We start from the raw sequence: 25,778 nt of genomic DNA, 5'->3' as shown, positions 1-25,778 counted from the left end.
AGCAAGAACTTGATTTTACTAGTTTATTCCTGCCTGTCCGGTTAAATTGGGAAGTGATCTTTCACTATAACTATAAATAATATATTGATATAAAATTGTCTTCCTGTATTTGATTTTTGCAGGAAATGTGTTGGGCAGGTACTGTGGTAATACTCTCCCTGATGCTGTGGACACCTCTGACAGTTTTGCTTATGTCAAGTTTGTCACTGATGGATCAGTCAATGCTGGAGGATTCAGACTGCGCTTTGATTCTAGTACTGAAGGTTGGATTTGTAAGGTTGCAAGTTACTTTCAGGGAAGCAACATATACCACAGACTATAATTGCACTAATACAGCATATATTGTAGATCACTTATTCTTGGAGTGGTGTGTATCTGCTCTTAAATTTAAACTCTGGGGGAAGTATGAATAGAGCTCTCTGATCACTACTTAGCCGGTCTGAAACTTTGAGACGCAAGCAGTCTCCCACTGTAATGGATGTTGCCATCAGTGGTAGGTCTCACACAATGAAGCACACTCTTCCACACCTTTTCTCTCCAGCAATCAGTCCAGGGATGTCCTAACATACCCTCCCCACATCCCTCTTGATGAGGAGGCAGGTAAAGAAATGCTGTGATTTTCCTTTATGTTATTCTGTCCCTCTGAGGTGAGTGGTATTCTTAAATCTCCATAAACCCAGTAGTTTTTAACCAATAGGTTTCAAGCAGAATCACAGAAATGCAGAGACATTGAGGTTGGAAGGGACGTCTGGAGATGAGGTAGTCCAACCCCCCTGCTCAAGCAGGGCCAAGTAGAGGAAGTTGCCCACGACTGTGGCCAGCCGGGTTTTTACTGTCTCCAGGGATAGAGACTCCAAAACCTCTCTGGGCAACCTATTCCAGTGTTCAACAACCCTCATAGTGAAAAGTGTTTTCATATGTCCAGATGGAATTTCTTGTGTTTCAACTTGTGCCCATTGCCTCTTGTCCTGAGCACAATGACTTCAAAGGGCTGCTCTGAGCAGGACTAAGGCCATAGACCTCGTGCATTACACTTCTCTTTCACATTCTTTAGTGCCCATGCAATGCTTGTCCTGCCAAAATATGGCTACTTTTTAAGAAATTATTTGTGGTAGTAGTCTTGAAAAATCTCCTGCCAACCCTTCTTAACTCCTTCCAGTTCATTTAAAAGCTCAGCTGAAAGCTTCCTTATTCTTTGTGTTCGCTTCTGCAATAAAATAACAGACGGGGAAACAAACTCCAAAAGAATGTTATTCCACTTCCAGGACCCTGTTATGCAACCATAGAAGAGAAACTGTATTAGCAAAAATTTAATGCAGGTGGATACACAGATTAGACTATTTTGCAGGAGTCTGTGAGGGTGAGGAAAGGGACTGAATCTCCCACTGCACTCCATTAAACTGTATCTCTGTATTTTAAAAGGAAACTAACTGTAAGCTGGTAAATTTATACCATTAGTCTCAGAAGAAAAATGCACTCTATACCCAAGACCTTTCGTGTTCTTTCCTCAGAGCACAATTTGATATTCATAACAAAGATAGGAAAACCACAAAATAACTGTACTGAAAAAGTGTTGCTTAAAATCCCTGAAAGTTTTTCTCTACCTCTGTTAACCAGCAGAGAAAAAACACATCCTTCATCAACACCCACTCTGAGACCCTGCTTGTTCTGTGTAGCTCTGCCCAGTGAGCTGAAAGGCAGAAATGTCTCAGTCCTGCCACAGTTAGAGGCTTGTATCACTTGACATCAAAGCCTGTGGGTCACTCAGGCTTCTGAAGCCTGGCATGAGCCCTTCAGAGAAGGGAATATTAATAATTAGACTAAAAGGACCTGCTATGGTTCATTAATATTCAACTACATTTATGGCTGAGTGATAAAGACTGGCAGGAACTTAGCTGTTTAGACAAACATATGGACAGGATAGGCATATCAAAGCAACCTCTCAGGATCTCTTTTTCTTGCATTATCAATGTTTTTTTGCTATAACTCTATAAGCAATGCTTTAAGAAGTGTCCCAATATTTGCGTATTTCAGAATGCGGAGGGGATTTTACTGCCCCTGTTGGAACATTTACTTCACCCAACTATCCCAACCTATACCCACATAATCGAGTGTGTGAATGGAGGATCACAGTGGAGGAAGGCCGACGTGTGACTCTAACCTTTAATGATATGAAAACTGAAGAACACTGGAGGTGCTCATCAGATTACGTGGCTGTGAGTATTGGGCGTGGAGGCAGAAAATGTTCTTCCTAATCCCTTTATGGAGCATTAATGGACGTAATAGAGCTGAAATGTCATTTATAGGTCTACATCTGATTTTAAGACAAAACATAATTTAATCCATGGAAAACAGATAAATGAGAGAAAGTTAGCTCTGTAAAGCATCTAAACTCATCTGCTTGTTTTAGAGTATGGAAATTTTGGAATTGTGGTCCAGGCAGAGGGGAGGACTTGAAGAAATAATTGGAATTGGCTCTTTATCTATTATGGAAAAAGCTCTGGCGTTTTTGAAAGCTTTCAATGTCTCTTCTTTGTGGACAGTAAGTCCATCAGTCACTTCCAGGTCTCTTTTGACTTTGGAGGTTGTTACTGCTGTTGTTACTTGCTGTTGTTACTTACTGTTGTCAATTTAAAAAAAAAAAAAAAAAAAAAAGAGAGAAAGCCAGAGATTGAAACAAACAGCTGCTACTGCGTTGGACCTTGCATATTCTGAAAGAAAGAAAGGGAAACCCCAGGAAATTCTACCTATGTATTGCCCCCATCTCCTAAAAGATAGATTTTAGTTATTTTATCATGGTCATTTTAGATTTTTGGTTATTTAGTGAAAAAAACAACAAAAAAATCAAACCTGGCACACAGAAATGGACCTGGTCAGATGTACAAATGCCTCAAAAATATGATTCCTCTACGAAATTGCAAGAATGGAAGATCTAGTTTAGTTTCCTATTTTTTCAGATTAGCAGTGCAAACACAAGAAGTAGCTTCAGTATCATCAGAAACTAGCCCATGCACAAGTGTGTGTGGGGGGAAGTAGCTCTCCCTTGTGATTTGTAGATGATCTTCCCCTTGTTTTCCTTCACAGATGCTTTAGACAAACCATGGGGAGCTGGCTTTTTATCGATTAATGAAGTAATGATCTCTTAAAGGAAGCTCTGTCCTGCCAGCTTTTGTGCCTTCAGCACTCTCATGTATTCCAAATCTCAGTGGGAAGCATCACTTCTGCCTCGCTTGCACTGCTGAGATAGTAGTAGAAAGAAGGAAATTAACTCCTAGGATAAAGGCTGTATGAAAGAAACTGCAAAATACATCTGGTTCATCAGAAAATGAAATGTTTGAACTAATCAAAAATACCCACCAGCACCAAATATTTTGGAGGAGATTTTTGATAAAGCTGATGTTGGCTTTAGCAAGACTACAAAGATGATTGTTTGAAATGGAATGAATATGATCAGTAGCTGACATTATGAAGTGATTGAAGATATAAATATTGAGCTAAAATACAGTATTTTTCCAAATAAAACTGTTTCAATTTCTTTAAAAAAAAAAAGAAAGAAAGAGAGAGAGGGCATATATTTGTGTTTTGCCAAAATAAGCAAGGTATTTTTGATGTTTTACTTCAGAACCTCATCTACTCAAGGCAATGGAAGTTTGTTCAATGTCTGGAGTAGATATGGGAACTAACCTGCTGTGACGGACATCAATGAACCTTGTATTAAAGATGTGAAGCACTGTTAATTGATACAGGACATGCTCATAAGACTGTATTTTGATCTCATAAGAGTTTATTTTGACCCAACAGGTTTACAATGGCCTCAAACAGAACTCTCCCCAGCTGGCCAAGCTGTGTGGTGAGGTAAATCCAGGCACTGAGGTGAAATCCTCTGGAAACACAATGAAAGTAATTTTGGTGACAGATATGTCCCATGCAACCAGAGGCTTCAGTGTCTCATACATGTCTAGTGAAGATGCAGGTAGTGTGTGTTTTTGAATTGTTTGATCTTTGGTGAGTCATTTCATAGTTAAAGTACTGGTGCAAGTCAAAGAATTACCTAGACAAACAACAAACCTCTGATACCTTTTTTTCTCTTTTACATCTCTTTGGTGGGAGTAGATCACGTATCTTTAATTAGTTGAAAGGGTGTAAAAAAATGGGGAATGTCTGGGAGCTATGGACTTCATGTGCCTGTTATATTAAAATTTCAAATGAAAAGAACAACCTCTGTTATATATCACAGTCCTTACTCTCACTACTGATTTATTGTTTTGTACTTAGTCTTGAGTAAGACATGGTCTGAAGTGGCCTTATTCCATGAAAAGATCCAAAAAGCATAGTGCCATAGACAACTTGAATAATTCAAATGCTTCCTTATTACTCAGGGGGGTAATAAATTTATTGTAGCTTGTGAAAGAGTGCAGCTAACCTACTTTTGCAAGCTCAGCCTCCAGAGAGGAGGCAGCTGGCAGAGCCTTACTACTACAGCCTTGAGTCTTTTGAACTTAGTTTTCCAACTCCCCCCCAAATATCTACTGTAGCATGAGTGTACTGCTCTTGAGGGTATGTTCCAGAAAAATCTCAAGTCTAGAATTAGGTGATGGGTAGGGCTGAGCAATACTGAACTGCAGCTGCAGTGGGATTTTATCAAAATGTTAAATAATGCTTGTTGTATTGATGGTGCTGCTGAAATATTTTATTTGATACTGTGAATAATTGTTTCTTTGATTTACACATGTGTTTTTCAAGGCTTACCAATAAATTCCAGGACATTAGGCAAGAATTCTCTTGTACACAGCAGTAAATTATAAAAAAGGAAGAAGGTGGAAAAAGTTTTGGTCTAATCAGTACATATGCTTGCTGACATGCACACATCAGAATAAAGAGGGGCAAGATTTATCTTCATACAAGAATTATTGCTATTTTTTTAAAAATTGTATTTTGTTTCTGCAGTTTGTGGTGGAACCCTGATGGTATATGCAGGTGGCAATTTCTCTTCTCCTGGTTATGATGGTGTCAAAAATTACACAAGTAACTTGAACTGTGAATGGACCATTGAAAACCCCTCCCACTATAATTCATCCATATATATCTCTTTTGAGGATTTCCACTTGGAACATCACCAGGACTGCCAGTATGACTACCTAGAGTTACGAATAGGTTTGTATGTTCAGCGGGAGAATGGATTAAGCCTATCAAGGTTCCAGCTGTGCAACTGTGTTTCTTCCAAATCTTGTTCATGTATATTTGCAGACAGTGATTGTTGTAGGATCTGTACATTTGAGGGAGTGTTCACATGCATGCCTTCCATGTTGCCTCCTAGACCAGGAGTGGGATTTCACTGCCAGAGCAATGGATGCATGGATTTGGTCACCCTTTCTTTCAGGGGAGAAAATGGAAAACTGGATAGGTGTTTTGGGGGGATAAATTGTTTTGGTGGTTGCAATACACACCTGACTCTCTCTTTACAGGGGACAATACAAATTTCACTTCATCTCCCTTGAAAGATGGCAGCCAGGAGAAGTGGGAGTCATCAAAACAATTTATTTGGCCCACAGCCCATTCTTTCCCTGCTCCTGAAATATCTCCAGGGACAGCAGGAGTGGAGTAAAGAATGTTTTAATTATTCATAGCCTCTGGGCTGAATACCCAGTTCATACCGCACTTTCGTACTCTTAAGATGATTCTCCAAAACCAAATCCATATTTCCTGTGAGACTGTATCACAAAATACAGACTAAAGCATTTAAAAGGAAAACAATCACAGGATTAATGCATGAGTAATAGCTCTGCACATTTGAGCATCTTTAGCTATCCATAAGAACAAGCAACTGGAAATGTCATATGAAAGTCACTCAGCTAATGCCAAGTGTAGTATGAAAGCTCCAGCTGTCTTCTTCACTGAAAGGCTGTATCTGTGAGTCCCAATAGAGAAAGCAGGTTCTAATTTATGAGGAGATCATTTCTGAAAGGTGTGTGTGGGATTAAGACCAGGAATCTGTTACATCCTTTTTTGCATTCATTTGAACATGAACTCTTAGTTGTATAGCATCAGTTTGTCCTCTGTAGAGCCAAAGCATGCATAGCTGCGTAGCTTAACAATTCCCTCCCATGTATGCACTGGAGCTGGGAAATAATAAAAAGAGAACTCAGAGAAAAAAATAATAAAATATATCTGGTCCATTACTCATTAGTTCCCACTACTGTCCCTTTACTGTGAACCTCAGGCCTCCAGGCAATAAAATCAAAGGAAAGAGTCAAAAATGTAGTCTTATTTTGCTCTACACAGCTTTGCCATCTAAATAGTAATGTTCATTTTGGCCATATTGATGGATCTTCAGTTTCACAACCAGTGTCATGACAAAGGCAGAATGCCCTAATTCAGCTGTGTACGCTGAGAAGTAACATTTAATGAACACTGAGATGCAAATAGTGCAGAATATCACTAACCTCAGCCAGGTGCTGTTTAAGACTCTCAACACAGCAGATGTGAAATTGGAGAAAGGTCCAATTCAACAGTAAGTCACCCGGGAGACCCCAAATGAAACTGAGATGTGTAAAATTCTTTTGAGTTACCCATGCAACACACTTAATGGTACTGAATGAAAAAAAAAGTTGAATTGACTTTGTGTATTCACTGAGAAATTTTTAATCTAAAAAGGTAAAATAAATATTTCAAATTTCTTAGAATAAGGCTTTATATTAAGTTATTAAATTATCAGGCATGTGCATGTAGTCTGTACGTGGTAGTACAGTTGAGCATATCGCTGCAGTGAAATATACTCCTAAGTTTTGGCTTTTGTGGAAGACTCTTGATTTTGTCTTTTGGACCATTCCCTCAGTTTGAACCAAATCTTACAGCACAAGCTTTCTGTTTACATTTTCTGTTTATCAACAGTCTAGATCTCTGGCCAGCTGGCCATTTTTGAAAGCAGTGATTGGTGTCATTTTTCACACTGTAGAGACTGAGTAACCTGGGTCACATCTGTCACATAGTCAATCACCTTGTAAGAAGTGCAAAAAACAAGTACACTTCACATTTTAATGCTCAAAGTAGTTAGTACTATATTTTCCCAAGCCATAATTTATCATGAACATCTTCTGCTTGTACAGCTCACTATCATTTTTAGTGCATGTTAACAAGACAGGTTTTAGCATTTCTCTGTGTAATTTACATTAATAGAATTTTATTATATGCCACCTTTTATCCCTGTGCTTCAAGGCATTTCAAATGGTGGCTGTGTCACTGTATATGACAGAAAGATAAAGTTACTTAGCCATGTTACTTGGAATAACTGTGAAAGGGCTTTGAAGAGTGCCCAAAGTTTCTTCCTTTTGCTCTACTGCTTTCTTGACAAGAACAGCCTGCCACTCCGCATGGACCTAGGAGTTGCTTTTGAATGGAGACTTTGAAGACCAGCAGCCTGCTGTTATTAGAGAAGCAAACTTAGCCATGGTGTTGCCTGGATGTCGTGAGGAGCACCATTACGCTTATTTTCCTTCTCCTGAGAATATGCCAGGAATAAACAGAAGCTGATACTTTTACCAATGTGATGGATAAGAGCTTACACCAACATGAGCAAACATTCAGTGTCACAGAAGTGCAATGTCCTGTGTTGTGCTTTCCTTTTAGGTTTCAATGATTTGAGCAAATGATGTGCAAATTTGAGCATTTTTTGCCATACAGAGAACACTATGTTGAGCTCCCTAGGAAAGAGATGCCCACTATTAATACAGCAGTGACAGCTTGTTCACGGAGGAAGCACATCACTATATGGTAGAAAACTCAAAATTCCTGTTGACTTTAATGAGGATGTCACAAACACATAGGCCTAATAAGCTTCCTTGTGATCAGGTCCTTGGGCCATCTTTTCCCACTGTTCTGCCCCCAAACATTTGCAGTTTTGGGGCACTTTCTGTGTTTTCGGGTCTGATGAGTCATATAAAATGAAAGTGTGCAGGATGGCAAGGAGGGGAGAGAAGGAGCTCAAGATATTAACAGGATCGTTAATACAGCTTTGGAGAGAACTTCCTCGTTGTCGAGATTTAGATCCCAGCAATGAACTGCAGTACTCTACCTATACCCATAACAAATAGCCAGTTATTAAGTGTGATATGTACTTTTCTCTGTTTTCTAGTCAAAATGAAATGCATGTTTGCCCTATGTATTCTTTTACGTTATTGTAGCTCTTTTAGGATTCAAAAAGTGTATTTCTTTTTCTTTCTTTACTCAGGGGATGCTGATGGAGAGCTAATAGCCAGACTTTGTGGTCAGGCTGCACCATCTGTGCCACTAGTCATAGCTGCCCCCCAGATCTGGGTACACTTTGTAAGCGATGAAAACACAGAAGATAAAGGATTCTTGGCCCATTACACATTTGAAGGTAAATGGCTTGATAGACTGAGGCACTTCTAGGGAGTGTTGCCATTCATTTGGTGATACTGAGAATACACACTATGGGATTAACTCTCAAAGAGGTCCTCAAAAGTTACACAGTGCCTGACACTATTTATATCTATCATCTAAAGCAAACATATGCTAGCAATTGGACTTTCAGATTTATTTGCTGCCTCACTGTTCTCATTCCCTGAACCGCATTTGAGTTTTTGCAATGCAGTGCAACACTCAGAACAGCCGGTTGCTCTTGGGAATAGGGATGTAAAAGGTAACACCAGCCAAATTTGACTTACTTCAAATAGGCCTCCAGAGTGGCCGAAATGCATTCTGCTGGTTGAACCTTTGCACTCATTTTGAAATCCACTTAAAGCCATATCAGTGCAAATTACACCACTTTGCCATTTACATGCCAGCACAACTATTCTTCCTGTCACAGCTGGATTTAGCCTTGGTGCTTATCTAGACACATCAGCAAGTTTTTGACTTGATAGTGTTGGTCCAAGAACGGCACTGGTTTGCTTAGGAGTCTGAGATAAATAAATGGAAGATAAGGTGGAAGAGGCAGCTGTGTCAGCTGGCAAAGGTTTTGCAGAGCTATATTAAGTATCAGAATAAATGCAAAGTTTCAAGGTCATTACATCTGCTTACTCACTATTCAATGACAGATTTTAAAACTTGGATTTTCCCAGAGAAATTGTTCATCCTTACCTATATCAGTCCAACTTAAACATATTTTAGTGCTGTTACAAGCTGAATAATCTTCCACTCATTTGATTATAGTGTTCAGTTACTAAAATGTATTGAAATGTTACTTTTTTTCTTCAGCCTGTGGTGGTATACAGTCAGGTGAAAGGGGAGTTATCTCAAGTCCTAACTACCCAGAACCTTACAGCAATCTGAATCGCTGCTCCTGGTTGTTGGAAGCCCCTGAAGGTGAAACCATCACTGTGAGTAACACAATGATGTCATGATTGTGTGAGCAGCTAGCAGTGTGAGAAACACCCTCTGAGCCTTGAGGAACAGGTTTGAGACAATTTGGAAAATCAGAAATGTGGAAGAACGAAACATCTCCCCATCAGCCTTACCTAAGAAAGAGGGGGAAATGAAGGTAACACAACCAAACTAGATGATTGTGCTTTTTGAAAAGCAGAAGGATCCTAGTCTAACTTGACCTCAAAACATAGCACTCACTTCTCCTTTAAACAATTACTTTCTATGTTTAGGAAACTAAAATAAATCATGTCATTAGATGTGCATGGATATTCTCAGTATCATGAGAACAAACATGAGGCTGAAGTTTTTTCATCTCTGCAGAAAAGTTACAAGCCACTAGAAAGTTACTTTTGTGTCTTAATGGTTAGTCTGGAAGATAATATGATTGCTGGTACAAATCACATCAATGAGATGCTACTCTTATTTCCCAGCAATTATTAACGGGCTGCCTGAGGTGCTACTTTCTTGAGCCAAACTGCTGAGAGACCAGTTTAAGCACCTTTATGATCAAGCAGTGCTAAACTTCACTCATTGAATTATTTGACTGATCCTTTGGAGAACATGTCCAATCAGTGACATTTGCAGTCCAGGTCAGAAAAATATCTGAAAAGCAATTTTGTAAAGACACATTGCAGATTTTCATATGTAATGTCTTTCACTAATTTCCCTATCATGTTTCCTTATTTACAACTACAAGGTGTTTCTTAGAAATGCAAACTCATAGTCCTAATTATTCTGCTACATGATGTTCTGACCACTGCCTAGGTTCTTACTTCAGGGAATACAGGATTATTTTAGTAGAACACAAAATTTCTATTATTTAATCCACAAATTTATTTAAAGCAGAACTAGTCTTAATCAGATGTAAGTAGATTTCTATCTTAAAAGAACTGAGTAGCAGCCCTCTCAGTGAAGGCAGACTAAACTTTTCCAGTATAAGCTGCCAGTTTCAGCTGCTGGTAAAGATCTGAACTTAAACCATTTGAGCTAAATTTGTGTTTGGTCTTTGCCTCAGGCAGAGTTCTTTTGGAAATGAATACACACAAAAGTTATAGGAAGAAGTACTATGTATTTGCTAAACTTTTCCACAAAGATCCCAATCCTGGAACTGGTAAAAAAAACTTATTGGAAGAGGGCCAGGCAGTCATTAGTGTATAACAATATTTCAACATCAAAAAATCCAGGAGTCTACTAGGTCAGCAATCTAAATCTTTGAACTGGAAATCCCACCTGTGTGCATATCACTCCAAGGACAAACAGCATCAGTGTGAGAGGGAGACAGGGTCAGAAGCTGCCTGCCTAGCCCAGTCTATTTATGTGATGCATCCAGGCCCACAGGAACCAAACATGAAACTGTTTCTCTCAGATTTAATGGAAACTAGCATTCTTTTTAGCAACTCTTAAGTATTCTGATTAAAAATAATAGGAAGAAAAAAATCCAAGGCTTTCGGCTTACATAGCTACTTATATTTGAATGTGCAACTTCAGATTTCATGACCAGAAGCTTGGAGAGCAGGAAAGTGGTTCAACACCTGTACATATTCAAGACCATTTTGAACCACATACTTAGCTTCAAACATACTGTTAAGTCCCAATAATGCCAGTTTTGAACCTGTGTGTTCCTCTTCCATTTCTGTTTTCATGCTAAGTAGTTGCTGTTACTTATAGTGGCAAGACTCCAAGCAATACTTGCAGGAAAGCATCAAGGTGAACTGAGGGTCAGATTTCTGAGCATACCCAGAAATCATTGTGCTAGGATGGCTACAGAATCTGGCTGGAATTGCTCCAACCCCTCCGCTAGTGTGGCTGGTGTTAGCTTCTGAATTTTGCTTTTGTGTGTTGCAGCTTACTTTTACAGCCTTCCATGTTGAAAATCATTCACTTTGTAAGTGGGACTCTGTTACTATCCTCAATGGCGGCTCTCCTGGGTCTCCTGTCATAGGAAAGTATTGTGGAAACACATCCCCTGGGACTATTCGGTCTGGTTCCAGCAAGCTAGTCATCATCTTTAACTCTGACCACTCAATTCAAGGAGGTGGTTTTTATGCAACATGGACAGCAGAATCTCTAGGTAAGAGAAAAAATACTGATTTTTCCAGGTCTAACATGATGCAGTACATCATGCCTATATAGCACTTTTCAACCACAAAATGAAATAGGATTCCTCCTCTTTAATTAAGTTTGCATTAAAGAACAACAGAAATACATGCCAACATCTTCAGCATTCCTGAGAGAAGCCAGCACTAAAAAAGCCAACTATTAAACCAGTGTTGTCTGATCTCACACAATGAAATGAAATTTGGACTGATTTTGTACTTTTTAAGCCTCCCACTGGCAGTTTCTTGATGTCTGTAAATTGATATCATGCCCATTATCCTCCCAGCAGTGGTATCTATTGTCAGTGACTATGAGACATGTCACATCTTGAGTAACAATTGTTTCACAGTTTGATTTGGTTTAAACACTTAAAACTAGAAAGAGGTCAGTTTCAAAACAGAGAGGCAGACAGAACTTCTCAAAGAGCACATGTGACAACAGCCTAAAACTCTTCCACTTCAGTGGAGATGTTGGTACACTTTTGAAGGTGGTACACTTGCAGGATTGAATTAGCACATTTTAAAAAGCTACCTTCCCTCTGTTGAAATTATCATCTTTCTGGATTGGGGCAGGGGGGTTGGAAAGGTAGCTCACCATTTGCACACTGTCCTTCAGGAGATGACTAAAGGCAAGTGTAGATGTGCTGGCTGGTGGCAGGGCAGAATTCATTGTGCCTTCCTACCTCAGTACAGAGCTGGCAATGTGTTTCCTAGCGTCACCTCCAGCTGCAAACTTTCTGGCTGATGCTGATGAGCTTTCCACCAGTTAATAATCTAGCAGTATTCACACAGTCAGTTGATGGAATGTCTTAAATATATCAATAGTCCATGCTTGTGTGAATATACACTGTCACGCAGGTTTTTGACACTGTTCCCTATTGTCACTGGGATTTCATGTGCAATAAAGGCCACTCTTCAATGATGTAGTAGACATTAACATACACATGCAATGTGCATAGTCATTATTCTCTCTGTGAAAGAAGAATTCTTTTTCTATATACCTCGTTTCCTTTCCTCAGCTTTCTTCTCATTTATCCACTGAGAATCTATGGGTTTACATTCTCTATGTATGAGCAAAACTTGGCCTCATATCCTTCTAAACACAATTGCCATTCTAACATAGAAGAATGAAAAATAAAATCTTCCTTTTAAAGCTAATATATATTTTTTAACTAAGAAGGAAAAAAGTAGAATGTTAAAAGCCTTTTTTTGCTCTTTATTCATCCTGTTACTACATCGTCTCCGAAATAATAATGGGTTGCTAGTACTGTACACATAGCCCTAGTAAATTATTCTTGGCATGGTATTTGCAAGTATGTTTCAAATTAACTAAACTTCTTATGTATAAGAACATGAGCTGCCACAGAGCCATGACTAGCTATTCCTTATAAATGAATCTGTTAACAATTTTTAAAGGCATGTTTGTCAGCCCTCTCCATAATCCCACTGAGATCCACAGGGCTGCCTGGGTTGGAGGAGAAGTCACCATTTTGCCCTGAGTAAATGGATGTAGCTTGAGTAGATTCGCATGTGGAACTGCAATATTCACATGTTGCAGGGTGAGAAAAAAAAGGATTCAGCAGTAGATTGAGGTTTTTTTCCTAGGGTGCTCTCCTGAATGGCTGTCAGTCATGATGTGCATGCTGTGGGGTGTGGGAAAGAACCTGCACAGTCTTGAGAGAAGCTCCTCATTAATGTATTTCTGACCCTTACTCTCTCTCTAAGCAATACTCACTTCTAATTGCCACCAGAGCAAAAGGTTATGAACTGGCAAGGAGAAGGAACTTGTGAAGAGAAAGTGAAGTACAAAGAGAGTCCTTCCCTAGAGTGTAACCACCTCCCTGCTGCAGAGGCGGGAGAAGGAACATCAGTTAAAAGAGGGGTAAATGAAGTTTGAGTGGATGTCAGGGCTTTCCTCTCTCACTCTTGCAGCCACAGAGGCAAGCAATCATTCAAAGCTGACAGCAACGGGAAATATTTGAACATTTCTCCCACCTGTTGCTACTTTTTCCAGGATGTGGTGGAATCATTCATTCAGATAGCGGTATGATCAAGTCTCCTCATTGGCCTCAAAACTTTCCCATGAACACCAGATGCACATGGACCATCATTACGCATGAAAGCAAACACTTGGAGATGAATTTCCACAGTAACTTCCAGATTCCAGATAGCGATGGCAGCTGCCAGAACAGTTATGTGAAGGTAAAATAATTGTTGGTATTAGATCAGCAGAGCAGTGCTTTAAGAAGTCATGATTCCAGAATCCTGTTTTGCAATTGTCATGGTTAGGATTGTCAAGGCATAAAATTCAGGAAATATAAACTGAAGTCCTTGTACCAATACAGTCAGTTTTCTGTATGCCTTAAGAAGTGGCTTGTATATATTTTTAATTTTTATCAGTTCTTGAAATTCCACCTCCAGCAGGGTCCCCATCACTCTACATGCTGCCCCAAAAATGAAAAATATGAAAAAATTACTTATGACTTCAGAACCAGGAAATAATGAGAAAATATAGTGTAATGAAAAGACCTTTTCAATTACTCCAGTGAGTAAAAAAACAGGAATGTGACACTATAGTTCTACAAAACTTCTTTATAAGTGTATAAACTGTCCAAGTTGCACTAATTGTTCTTTTTTTAATCTCAAAAAACAAAGATAGCATTCTTATCTTTCATAGGTTGTCAAGAGCCACTTGTTTTCAAAGCAATAGAATGGAGTGGACATGCTTTGAATTTTTCAGTGTCATTTTTTTCTCAGGCATTTGGCATACGTTCAGTGGGTTTGTGCTCATTTTCTCTGCAGCAGTACAACTCCCACTTGAAATAAAGGGCAAACATAATTTGACATGTAGGAAGACTTGAGCAGCTGTACATCTGATCTATACCTACTAACTTACAAACTACAGTTGCACTCATTTTTTAAGGTTGTAGAAAAAAGTACTATTAGAGTTGTCTTTTCATAGCCTGCTCCACCGATTAATTGATGTAATATGTTACAATACATTTTACTATTATGAATGTCTTAATGCCACCCAGTTAAGGTGATTTAATTTCAAATTTCTAAACTGTCCTAAATGACATGGTCAAAACTATGTCAACTGGAGTTTTTCTCCATAGCAAAAAATCTGAAATTTTTGGTGATGTCCACCTCCATTTCTGAATGTCCAATTTGAGACGTATGAAGGTGTCTGGATATGAAAAAATTTGGAACAGGTGTAAGTTTTTTCCATTCATTCCAAGCTGAGCAATTAAAAAGAGGAATCCAAAATCAATAGTGACTTTGCAAAATCTTGGCCAGGCCATAGACTGTTTATATTAATCATTTAAGCATCCATTGCCTCAAACACCTGGCCAGATGAATGAGGTGATTCACATCCCTAACACTTACAGACTAACCTTGGGTAACCCTTTCTAGGATGGTTGCTTAGAGCAATCACAATTTCATGTGGTTGTTCTAGTGCCACTAGACTGCTTTCAAACACATTCTTTTAAAAATCAAATATTATTTTTTAAATATATTTTTAGTATAAAGTACCAGTAAAAAACCTGTTCAAACACAACAATGAAGAATAAATTTATTATCAGAGTAAATAATTTTTTTCTTTTTTCTTGAAGCAGACGTTTTAAATCCTTGGCAATAAACATCCTGATTCAGGAAATTATTTAAGCACTCAGAGACACCAAACATTCATGCCTATGTTTCATTTTATATGTGTGTTGAAATTCAGTGCTTAAACTGTGAGCCTCAAGTACATGTTTAAGTAATTACCTGAAGAGGGTTTCACTGAAATACCTACCTAAACCTGCATGTGCTTCTTGAGTGCATGGTTTGATTGAACTTAAATTGGCTATTGGTACAGTTGAAGTAATATATATATATTTTTCTTTATTACATTTTTGTGCATTATATTATTTTGTTAACTCTCTATGTGATTTGATAGTTGTCATTGAACAAGTGAATGTAACATAACAAAAAATGGGAATTATTTTTGATTAGCAAGACTAGATATTAAGGATCCAGATCTTCCAGTCTGATGCCTCTATATTACCCTAGCATGATAGCTTTGGTTTTTATTGACTTATGAATAATATAAGGATTGCATTTAATAATTCATTGTATACATAGATATTCATATTCACAGGGTATATGGAGATAAGTTAGCAGAGACGAAATGGAGATAGGTAATGATGTGCATAAAATGTTTTTCTCTGGTTCCCTGAACCTGATCTATGTTGGCTCTGCTATCAGCAGGGGTTTGAGCAAATGATGTCCAGATACCCTCCAGAGGTCCCTGGCATCCTAAGTTATTCATTGTGATTCACTCCTTGGAGAAGTCTTTTTGTCTCCACTGACCATAGAGTGAATGGAGAGTGATTACCCCCAATTTAGATCTCTAAGATTCAGTGTGAGATGAATCCTATGCTAAGTCTATGGAAAGAACAATTGCATATGCAATTCCTGGTGGGTTCCCACAAACTACATGGGCTTTGAAAACACTAAATTGTTTCCAATCTGGGCTTGTCAGGTGTGGAGAGGAAATTATGAAGAAGCAGCAGCTTTGTTAACCACAGGATGTGGAAGTTCAGCTCCTGATCCTGTTGTTGCTCCAAACAATGTGATAACTACGGTATTTCAGTCTCAGGATGCTCCTGGGCCAGGTTTCTCTGCATCTTTCATAAGCAGTAAGTAATATTAAAGCCAGATGGTGCTCTGTTAGTCCATTTTGGATTAGTTTGATCTGTCTGTAGCAATTCAGACATCAGTCCAACAAGGCATTGAAGCCTCTGCCCAGCTTTTGAAACCAAGAGTTTCCTTACTGAATGCAATGGAGCTACTGTGTGCTCCAGTGTTGGACTTGCCAAAGATCCTCCATGCAGCTGTAACTTTGTAGTTATTCTTAGCCACCTTTGCCTTTTCAGTGTGCCGACAAGATATGAATAGGCTTTAAATTTTTAGAATTTGTTCCTCCATAGTTAAACTGCTTGGAAGCTAAACCTATAATCTTAAAAAGGAAAAAGGATCTGCTCCTCCTGTAGAATTTTTATCTCTGTTCTTCTTTTCAAGGCACATGCTGAAACTGCGGTAATTTCTCCTGTGTATGGTGTAGCCCATGCCCTTCACATAAACTGCTCTCAGGAGAAGAAATTGCTCCTCACCATCTGCTCTGGCTTTTGCTTTGCTTTGCTTTGTTGTATTTGCATCTCGTGTAGGTCAAGTGGCATTTCTTGGGTGGGCCTCTCCATTTCTTTAACCACAGTATGTGCTTTGTGAGGGTCAAACCCACCAGAAGTGTAGGAGGCAGTGCTCAATTGCCATTGGTTGGTTGGGTTTTTTTTGTAGGATGCTGCCAAAGGAAACCACTTTCCCTTCACTGGATTCAGATTAAAACAGTGAGAAATTAAGTGCTTAGATGGAGACACTATCGAAGTATACAGAATTCTGAACTGAAATTGATTTTGTTTTTATAATGGCTGCACTAATGTTGTCAGTAACAACTAGCAACCTCTTAGCGGAGACAATCACAGGCTTCATATGTCTGTTCCTAATCTTATACCAGCATCTCACTGTGCACTGCACTCTTTTAAGCCTGTGGCTTAAAATAAAGGGAAACCCCAAGGCCATGCAATCATTAGGATCAGAAGGAGCTCCATGAAAATGAACAGTTCTGTGTGCTTGAGAAGTTCTGGGTGTCAAACCTTTCCTGCCTCTGCATATAGCAAAGCAACCCAGAGATGGCCCTGCAGCAGACTGCATCCTCCTGGCTGTCAGGCACGAAGGAAGAATGGTGCCACTTGGGTAACATGGGCATTTTCAAATGAGGCTAAACTGCTGATGTCCCCCCAGTAACACCACATCCAATTCAGCTACATTTGTATGTACTAAGGGATTTTGAAATGTGCAGGTTCCAAACCCATAAGAACGGCAGTGCTCTGTCCTTCTGTTCAGTGGGCTGAGGGGCTATGGCTTGGTCTTATCCAAGATACTGTGTGAAGCTGTAGGCAGGAAGGCCCTGTTTTTCCCAAAACCACTGCTGTGTGTATGTGTAAGACCTACTTTTGCTATCATGATACATACTACTCTCCCTGATTTTTTGACCAGCCTGTTAAGGAGAGATGAGGTCCTTATGTACATTATTGGTTTTCTCAATGCAAAACTGGAATGATGTTATCACCTGGATTATAACTGTGTCTTATTAATTTACGTTTGCAGGATGCGGAGTAAATTTCACCAGCCCTGCAGGTCGTATCATCTCTCCTAACTACCCTAGTCAGTATGATAACAACTTGAACTGCAGTTATATCATAGACCAGGGACCACAGTCACTGGTGATCCTAGAGTTTGAGACTTTCCACTTGGAAGGTAACTGGTACTTCATAATTTCAGTATGTACTATGAAGTGTAACTTCTTACTTGAAAACATACAAGTCTTCTATCATGGAAAATGGTTGATGGTTTAATTTGCTGGTCCATTCTGAAAATCATTTACAGCCAAACATTTACAGAGATAGTTTCTGGGGTTCAGTTTTGTGTCACTGAAGGGTTCCAGAAGAGTGAAGCTAGATCTCACCTGTTAAATATCGTGCAGCAATGAAGTCGGGAATTTGCTGGGTGGTTGGAGTATAAAAGTGTCTGTGGCCAATTTGGTCTTTGTTCCTGCCTAACCTTTTTGATCTTAGGCCAGCTGTTTTGCTGTTCAGTGCTTCTGTTTCCTTAACTGATAAAACGGATATAAATATACTCGGGTGTTTTACAAGGATTACAAACATATAAATGGGAAACTAGGTGAAAGACTACAGTAACTGAAAACGTGTACAAGTTGTTACACTGTACATACCCACGAACAAAAGTCCCTCTTGAGATTTTCAAACTTGGCTGCATTTAGCCAAGAAATAACAGGTATAATATCCTGGTCTCATTGGTGTCAATGGTAAAACTTTCCCAACTTTGATAGGACCAAATTTTTATGGGTGGAGATGTCATGATAACACAGAGGAATCAGTATGTCCAAACTACTTGGGTAGCATCACATATTTTAAGGCCATCTTAATTTGGTTCTCTTGAAGTCACTTAGACAAAGAGATTTCTGAGTGATTTGTTACTAAGCTGGGGTGTGTAATTTGAATTTTTCTTCAGACCAAACAATAAAGTCAGAAAATATGCTTCTTTTATTTTCCTTTTAAGCTTTCAAACTATTTTGAATTCAAAAGTATTATGGTCCAAACTTAATTTAGGTCTGAGGCAAAGATTTGATTTGACTATGATTCTATCTATCTGAAACATTTTTTTCATATCCTAATACAAACTGCCACTTTAAGATTTTTTTTTAAATGAAATGTAAACCACAGAAATTACATAATTTCTTCATGTAGAAGACATTGTTATTCAGCAGACAGACTAAACATTAGGCTGAATCAGATGATGCCAATTTTTATACCTCTGTGAGTACATTACTGATCTGTATTCTGTCTGTGCATTCAGTTAATTTATAAATGGATTAAAGGTTTTATTATCAAGAAGGTTAAAGAAAAGAGGTAAATGATACAGACATAATAATAAACATAGACCTAAATAACTACTAAAAATATTCTACTTCTTGCAGGGCAATTTGCTCCTTTATTGTTATAGGCTTCCTTAGGCTACACAAACTAAAATTCCTCAGTCATATGAAAGAAAAGAACTGTGGATATGACCAAAAGGTCATCTGGTTATAAAAGAGGAAATATGACACTCTCCAGCAGCTGATTATTAATATTTTTCACAAAATCTTAAAACACAACCCTGTAGCAAAGAGAAATTGCCTGGGTTTAAGTTGGAAAGAAGATTGAAACCACTATCTTGCAAACTATCACGCAGAAGTGAAAAAGTATTCAGCTGTCCCACTGAATATGTTTAGCACATGTGCCTAAGGGTTTCCAGCGTGAACTCCCTTAGTTCTTTTGCAAAAGCAGGACAATGTTTGATAGTATCTGTTAAAAACATTTCTAGCTATTCCATATGCAAGGAAGCATTGCACCTGCTTAGACTGTTGCTGAGTATGGCCTTTAAAATTTTAACCATACTAGTACAGATGTTCTGGACTGGGTTTTTTAAGTTTAACTACATGTCCAATTAACATAATTTACTGCCTATTTGACCTCTCAAAAGAAATCCAAATGTTTTTTTCATGGTTGTTTAGTAATGAAATGAAGTATTTAAAATAATACCTGTAAGGCATACATATCTCATTGACTTTAACTGGTTGCGATATCTTTTCCAGAAAATTAGAAGGCAGAATGTAATTGGCTAAAGTGCAGTGACACATTGGTACAAAATTGAATGACTTCATGGGTTAGTCACAGACCTCTGCTGTAGAGTAGTTATGTTTTCAATTATGATGAGATGCCTATTCTGATTATAAAGAACGATTCCAAATGAGGTAGTTAACCCACAGCAGTTATACAATGTCAGTATCTGGAACCAAATGAACAAGAAATGCATATACTAAATATTAAATATGTATTAAGCACTAAATATAGCAAGTAACAGAGGAAGAAAGAACTGGAGGAAACTGTATTTGTTGATTTTGTGATCAAAATTTAATCTAAATTTGCTGCTTCCTGGTAGGTAAAAAATTGGTTTTATCTGACTTTGAGCCCCGGAAAATAGACACCTAATTTAGATTATCATCTAGATTTATCTCCTCCTATAGTGAAGTGAAAAAGTGCTTTAAACTCAAAACCAAATATGTTGTACAGGTGGAATGAATTGCCTTCTGAAGGTCTCCCTCACTCTCTTTACCCATCGACTATTAGAGGAAGCCATAGACAATAGTTTACACAAGATACTTAACATTTAGGCAGCAAAACATAGGCAAGATTAAACCTAGGAATGGAGTTTGGCTTAGTCTTTGTGATTTCCTTACAGCCTGAAGAATGTCTCTTCCTGTGCCAAACTGAATATGGTTACGGAACCTTTCTTTTGATTTGCCTGTTTCATGAAGTTGCATTGGTTGCCACTTGCTTCTTGTAGTACCACCTGCATTGTCATGTTTGGTTACTTTATAAAGAACCAAACAAATGGGGGTGAGTTTGTTTTCTCAGCCCCACTTCTGCAACAGTGATAAATGTCTTCCATCTGTCATCCCTCCTTGGATCAAAGGTCTACACAAATCTAACATATTAGAATTAGTAGTAGACTTACTATCTAAGAAATAATTAATATCACATCCATCTTTGTTCACAAGCTTTATTCAGGTGAATGTCCCTACAAATACACCTCTGACAGCTATGGTAGTGTATTATTAAATGGCTGTAATACTCTTCAAGTATGAGTATAACATCCAATAAAGTCTGAGTTCCAAATCATGGAAAATCAGGGGAAATGGATGTGGGCCTCCTGCAATATCTGCTTTTAGAATTCTGTAGTATTTATACTCTGTCCATACAAAACAACTGCATTGTGTTGATAGCATGCTGACCTGAAAAATGTTTTAATAGCTTGTTTATTTCTCCTTTTTTTTTTTTTAAACATGCAACTGTAATTTTGCAATCTGGGATAGGGTCACAGCTTCATTTTGGAGTCTTCTCTATCTGCTTTCTCAGTTGTTACTAGGCAATTCAGAAAATAGACAAGTTTTGCAACAGATTATTTTGAAAGAGGAGATATATATATATATATGAAAGACTTGTAATTCCTTGCTTTCAAAATAGTATCTTGTGCTATGGAGCTGGTTAATATGTTGCGCAGGAGTATATATCTGTGTAATACTTCTCCTACATTAGTAATTACTAATTGTATTACCAGTATATATCTGCATAATATTTCTCCTACATTAGCAATTATTAATTGTATTACCATTTGTACCAGAAGCTACAGCTGTGAACCAAAACCTCACTATTTTACGTTTTACAAACTTCAAGAAAAAGACAGGTTCTGCGTCAATACAAATGAAACAGAGTCTGTGGTTATAAACAGAGAGATGGAAAGAGGACATTGTTATTAGGGATCAGATAGTTAGGGGCCCAAATTCGTTCAAGGTTTTTGTGCAGGCATCATATCAAATCAACGATTTTACGGAGAATAATGAGACTGGACAGAAATTTCTGCTAAATGGAAAGGAAACAACACAAAGGCGTATTTCAAAATGCAAGGTAAGGACAACTGAAGCTCTTGTCATGTGAACTTTGGAGGCAGGAGTCAATGTATCAGTGCTGAGCAGTACCAAGAAATAATAGAGTACAGATAGAAAACGAAAGGCCTTGAAAGCAAACATAGGCAGCAATTCAAAGCAAGAGGGTTATGTTCATAACATCAGACCAAATAATTGATCCCTCCAGCAGTATTTGGAAGAAATATTGCCAAGGCTAGAGGAACAAATGGTACAGTATCCATGTTGGAAAACCCACTATTTCTCAGGTGGGAGTCATAGCTATATGGAAGAATAGGAAGGAATTTATCTTAAAAATAGTAACTGGAAACACTTGACAATATTTGCATCTAACCTGGATGTGAAGACCTAGAGAGATCTAAACCATAGACACAGACCTAATGAGGGCAGGGAAAATGATGAGGCTGTAAAGAAAGAAGATGCAAGTGAAGACTTGAGAGGGGGAAAAAGCTGTCCTATTGAATGGTTTTGTTGAGAGACAGAAATAAGATTTTAGCCCGAACAGATAGAGGCCTGGAGGAGGGAAGTAGACTTACGGGGTCATCAGCATAGAGATAGTAGTTGCATCTGTCCTTGCAAATGAGATTATACAGAGCTAATGTGGAGATAAAGAGAGAAAGACAGGAGAGGAGATGTCTCATTGAATCCTCATGGATGAATTGGAAGAGAGACTACAGTAATACCAGAAGGATGAGCAAAAGCTTTTAGTAGAGAAGGTTCTAGGAAGAAAAACAGTGCTAGCTATGTAGAAAGTGCCTGTCAGCTCAAAGAGGATGTGGGTCTGACATCTGGCTATGAAAGATCTCTGGAGGCTTGTGAAAGCTGTTCTATTGTAGTCCAAGGGACAGAAATTGGTCTAGAAAAGATCTAAGATGATAGAATTAGAGGAAATAAATCACAGAGAAGAATCTCTGATGATGTGCTGAGTATGTGTAGAGGCTGGAAGTATGACATGAGGAGATAGAATAGAGGAATCTGAGGCTGGGGATTATTTATAGAATAATGCATTTAGCATGGTGAGAAATTAAGGAGAAGTGTGAACAAGAGAATGAGTTACAGGATAGAGATCAAACAACCATCAGTCCTGCCAGGATTCATGGGCCATAAATTATATCCACCCAAACAATGAGGATTCAAAGCTAGAAGTTAAGCTTTTTGCTCACAGTCCTATGTCAACAATCTTGTTCTTTCCAGTGCAGCAGTTTGAAACAACTTGTGACAGGTATTGTGGACCTTTGCTTTGCTGAGAAGTTCATTTCACTTCACGCCTTTCTCCAAAGTGTTTTCAGAAAAAGACCTGAGTTGCTTTCTCAAATCTGTTCCATTCTGAAATTGCACTTGTCTTCATTTCTTTTTTATTTCCATTTCTTTTTATTTTAAAATTGATTGTTTTTTTTACTTGCATCACATTATCAGGTATTCTCATAATAGGGTAGGACATGAAGAATATTTTAATTAATTATTTTATTAACATTGTAATCAGCTATCTGATGTGGCTGGTTGTTTTCGGCTTAGTTACTCTTATTAGAGTCAGACAAGCACCGTATTTCCCTATTGGCATAATTGTAAAGCATGTTAGAATACATTGTCTTCATTGAGAGAGAAGGAATTTTTAAATTAAAACTCCGGAGAGGATCTAAAATATATCTGACTGCTGGGATCACTCTGTTGTTCTTGTGAAATAGAATTATGACTCAATTCTATTTGTCATCCTGTTCAATACAAGTCATCCTGTTTCCTATAACACTAGGAAGCAGCTTGTTTTGACTGGACAATCTGCAGGAATCACTCTGCTGCCAACAGTAGTCTCAGTGTCTCTCCTGTTAAATTTAGGTAATTCCCTATTAATCCTTTGCAGTTTAAGTAACTGCCCCATTGTTGCTAACAGATTGCTAAACATGATAACTTAACCTCAATAAACATGTGACACCCCAGCTTCCATTATGCTTCTAAATGATGATGAAGAAGACAAAGAAAACATCAAGTTGTTCTATAAGCATAACAACTAATGAATTATCATTTTTCAGTAGATGTATGCTGTATTTTTCACTGACAGCGTTAATCCAGCTTTCCTGCATAGCCCATGGGGCTCCCTTCTTGCTCCCACATGATAGAAAACCTCTCTAGCTCTCACCATACCTCCCTTGGTGGTACCACCCTGGGTGCCACCAACCTCTCCCCATGCTTATGGCTCCCAGCTGGGCAGGGAGGTGGTGACATGGCTCTGAGCTCCCAGGGCCCCATGGCTGGTGCTCAGCAGGTCTCTGCCAGAACTCACCGCCCTTACACTGAAAGCACAGCTTGTCCTTTGGGGACATTCCTCTGTCACTCGTAACTCAGCTACTGACCTTCATGAAACTTATATGAACTTAATACATTTGAGACCTCTCACCTCAGTTGAATCTGGTTGCAAATGGTGAGGTCGCTAGAAAGTCAGGAAGGTAGGGCAGGGAGTCAGAGAGGATGGCTCATTCCTCCAGAAATCTAACTGCAAAGGAGAAACTAAATACCAAGGAGAAAAAATAATGGAATGCTACATTCCCCATTTCTGTGTTTCTTGGTGCTTTTGAATGGGCAGCTTTCCACTCACCCTAATATCTGCACCAATTTGCCCCCTAAAGCTGATTGCTCTTGAAAATAGTTGGGTTTTTTCCTATTGCTCAGTCATCTCCAAATCTCCACTGACTGCCACAGTTGCAGCATTTCACTGGCAAAATGCAAGATTAAATTTACATTTTTTTGTCTTCTGAGTCAAGCTGAAGAATCTGGGTTTAGGTACTCCAAAGTTTGAAGGAATTCAGAGAGAAAGAAGTCATCTCTGAAACATGTTAGTATATGGACTATTTTTTCATTTTCCCAAATTCTCACTCTTAATGATTTAAAATTCCCTGCACTAAGTGCTGACTTCTACATTAGGGGAAAGAAATACTAGGCAGTTGGTTGCCTGTAACAAAAGGTGCATTGCTTTGATGTGCAGAGGAGATCCATGCTTTTGTTAGGTCCTCTCATCTCCTCATAGATGGTGTTCACTCAAATATGAACTCCCACAAACTCAAGGGGCCTGGAGCCTTTTCCGGATGATAGGATGTATTGAATGAGACCAGTCTGACGTCTTATATACAAGGTGTCTTCACCTTTTTTTGCCTCAGTTTTTCTGCATTTTAAAAATTGACATTTGCTTCCTCAGCAAGCAAATGAGATCCCAGATCCTGAAATGGAAAGTAATATAAAATTTAATTCTTATTCTGTGTGAGACCTGTATACTTACAGCTCAGTATATCACATGGAAAATATGCTGCTAACACTTCTGCATTATATGTCCATGCAGCCCCAGCACTCTTGAGCAGAATTTGTCTTTATGATGGAATAAGCATCTTCAGTGGGACGAGGGTTACCCCACATCCTCTCATCACGCTCTGTGGTAATGAGCTCCCTGCTCCAGTCAGTGTCTTTGGACCTATGCTGCTCAACTTCTACACTGACTCCCACATTGCAGGCTTTGGATTCCAGGCAAGATACAGAGCAATTGGTGAGTAGCCACTGTCCTGTGCTTTAGGCGGTGGAAATATTCCGGCTGGATAATGGTTCAGCATAGGAAATACTGTACCTCACATTAGGAATATCTTAGATGAATGTAGATGGTTCATATTCCCTCTTCACTTGCCCGGAAGAGCTCTCAGGACCCGGACATGGGACTGTTTGGTGCATGTTGTCACTGACTGATGTGTTATCTCACAGTTCTCATTTCAAGACACTACAACAGACCAAGTCAGAAACTGAAACACTTTTCCTTTGCTGTAGAAAAGAAATGCAACCCATTTTGGCAGGTTTTTTTGTTGTTTGGGTTTTGTTTGGGTTTTGTTTCTTTTTTTTTAAATAATGTTTAAGGAGAAACATCACCAGTTTAACTGAGTTAATGTAAAAGATTTTACCACAAACAGGAGAATGGTCTGGTTCTCAGTTATACTAAAACTATGTTATACAACACGGGAAGCAGAACAGGATCTTTAAATGTATCCAGCTATATGCCTCCATTTGATGACCCTTTTGCAGTGCCAGGTATTAATGTAAATAAAAATTGGGATCTAGGTATACTTTTCTTTTTTAATAAATATTTTCACCAAAACTTTTTGTCATTCACATGAGATCTC

General features: G+C 38.6%; 1 protein-coding gene across 1 annotated transcript in view; it reads left to right on the top strand.

The window, feature by feature from the left end:
* Positions 1–25,778, top strand: part of CUBN (cubilin) — a 149,054-nt gene that overhangs the window by 101,188 nt on the left and 22,088 nt on the right. Inside the window, exons 47-57 of the mRNA XM_052803346.1 lie at positions 123–263; positions 2,035–2,216; positions 3,802–3,973; positions 4,948–5,154; positions 8,228–8,377; positions 9,217–9,338; positions 11,230–11,455; positions 13,495–13,682; positions 16,006–16,162; positions 17,691–17,840; positions 24,956–25,156. Coding sequence (XP_052659306.1) covers positions 123–263; positions 2,035–2,216; positions 3,802–3,973; positions 4,948–5,154; positions 8,228–8,377; positions 9,217–9,338; positions 11,230–11,455; positions 13,495–13,682; positions 16,006–16,162; positions 17,691–17,840; positions 24,956–25,156 — 1,896 coding nt within the window. The remainder of the gene's footprint in view (positions 1–122; positions 264–2,034; positions 2,217–3,801; positions 3,974–4,947; positions 5,155–8,227; positions 8,378–9,216; positions 9,339–11,229; positions 11,456–13,494; positions 13,683–16,005; positions 16,163–17,690; positions 17,841–24,955; positions 25,157–25,778) is intronic.

This window comes from Harpia harpyja, chromosome 1 (genome assembly GCF_026419915.1).
Source record: "Harpia harpyja isolate bHarHar1 chromosome 1, bHarHar1 primary haplotype, whole genome shotgun sequence".
Lineage (NCBI taxonomy): Eukaryota > Metazoa > Chordata > Aves > Accipitriformes > Accipitridae > Harpia > Harpia harpyja.
Note: the sequence above shows the minus strand (reverse complement) of the source record. Positions and strands in the feature narration are given on the sequence as shown.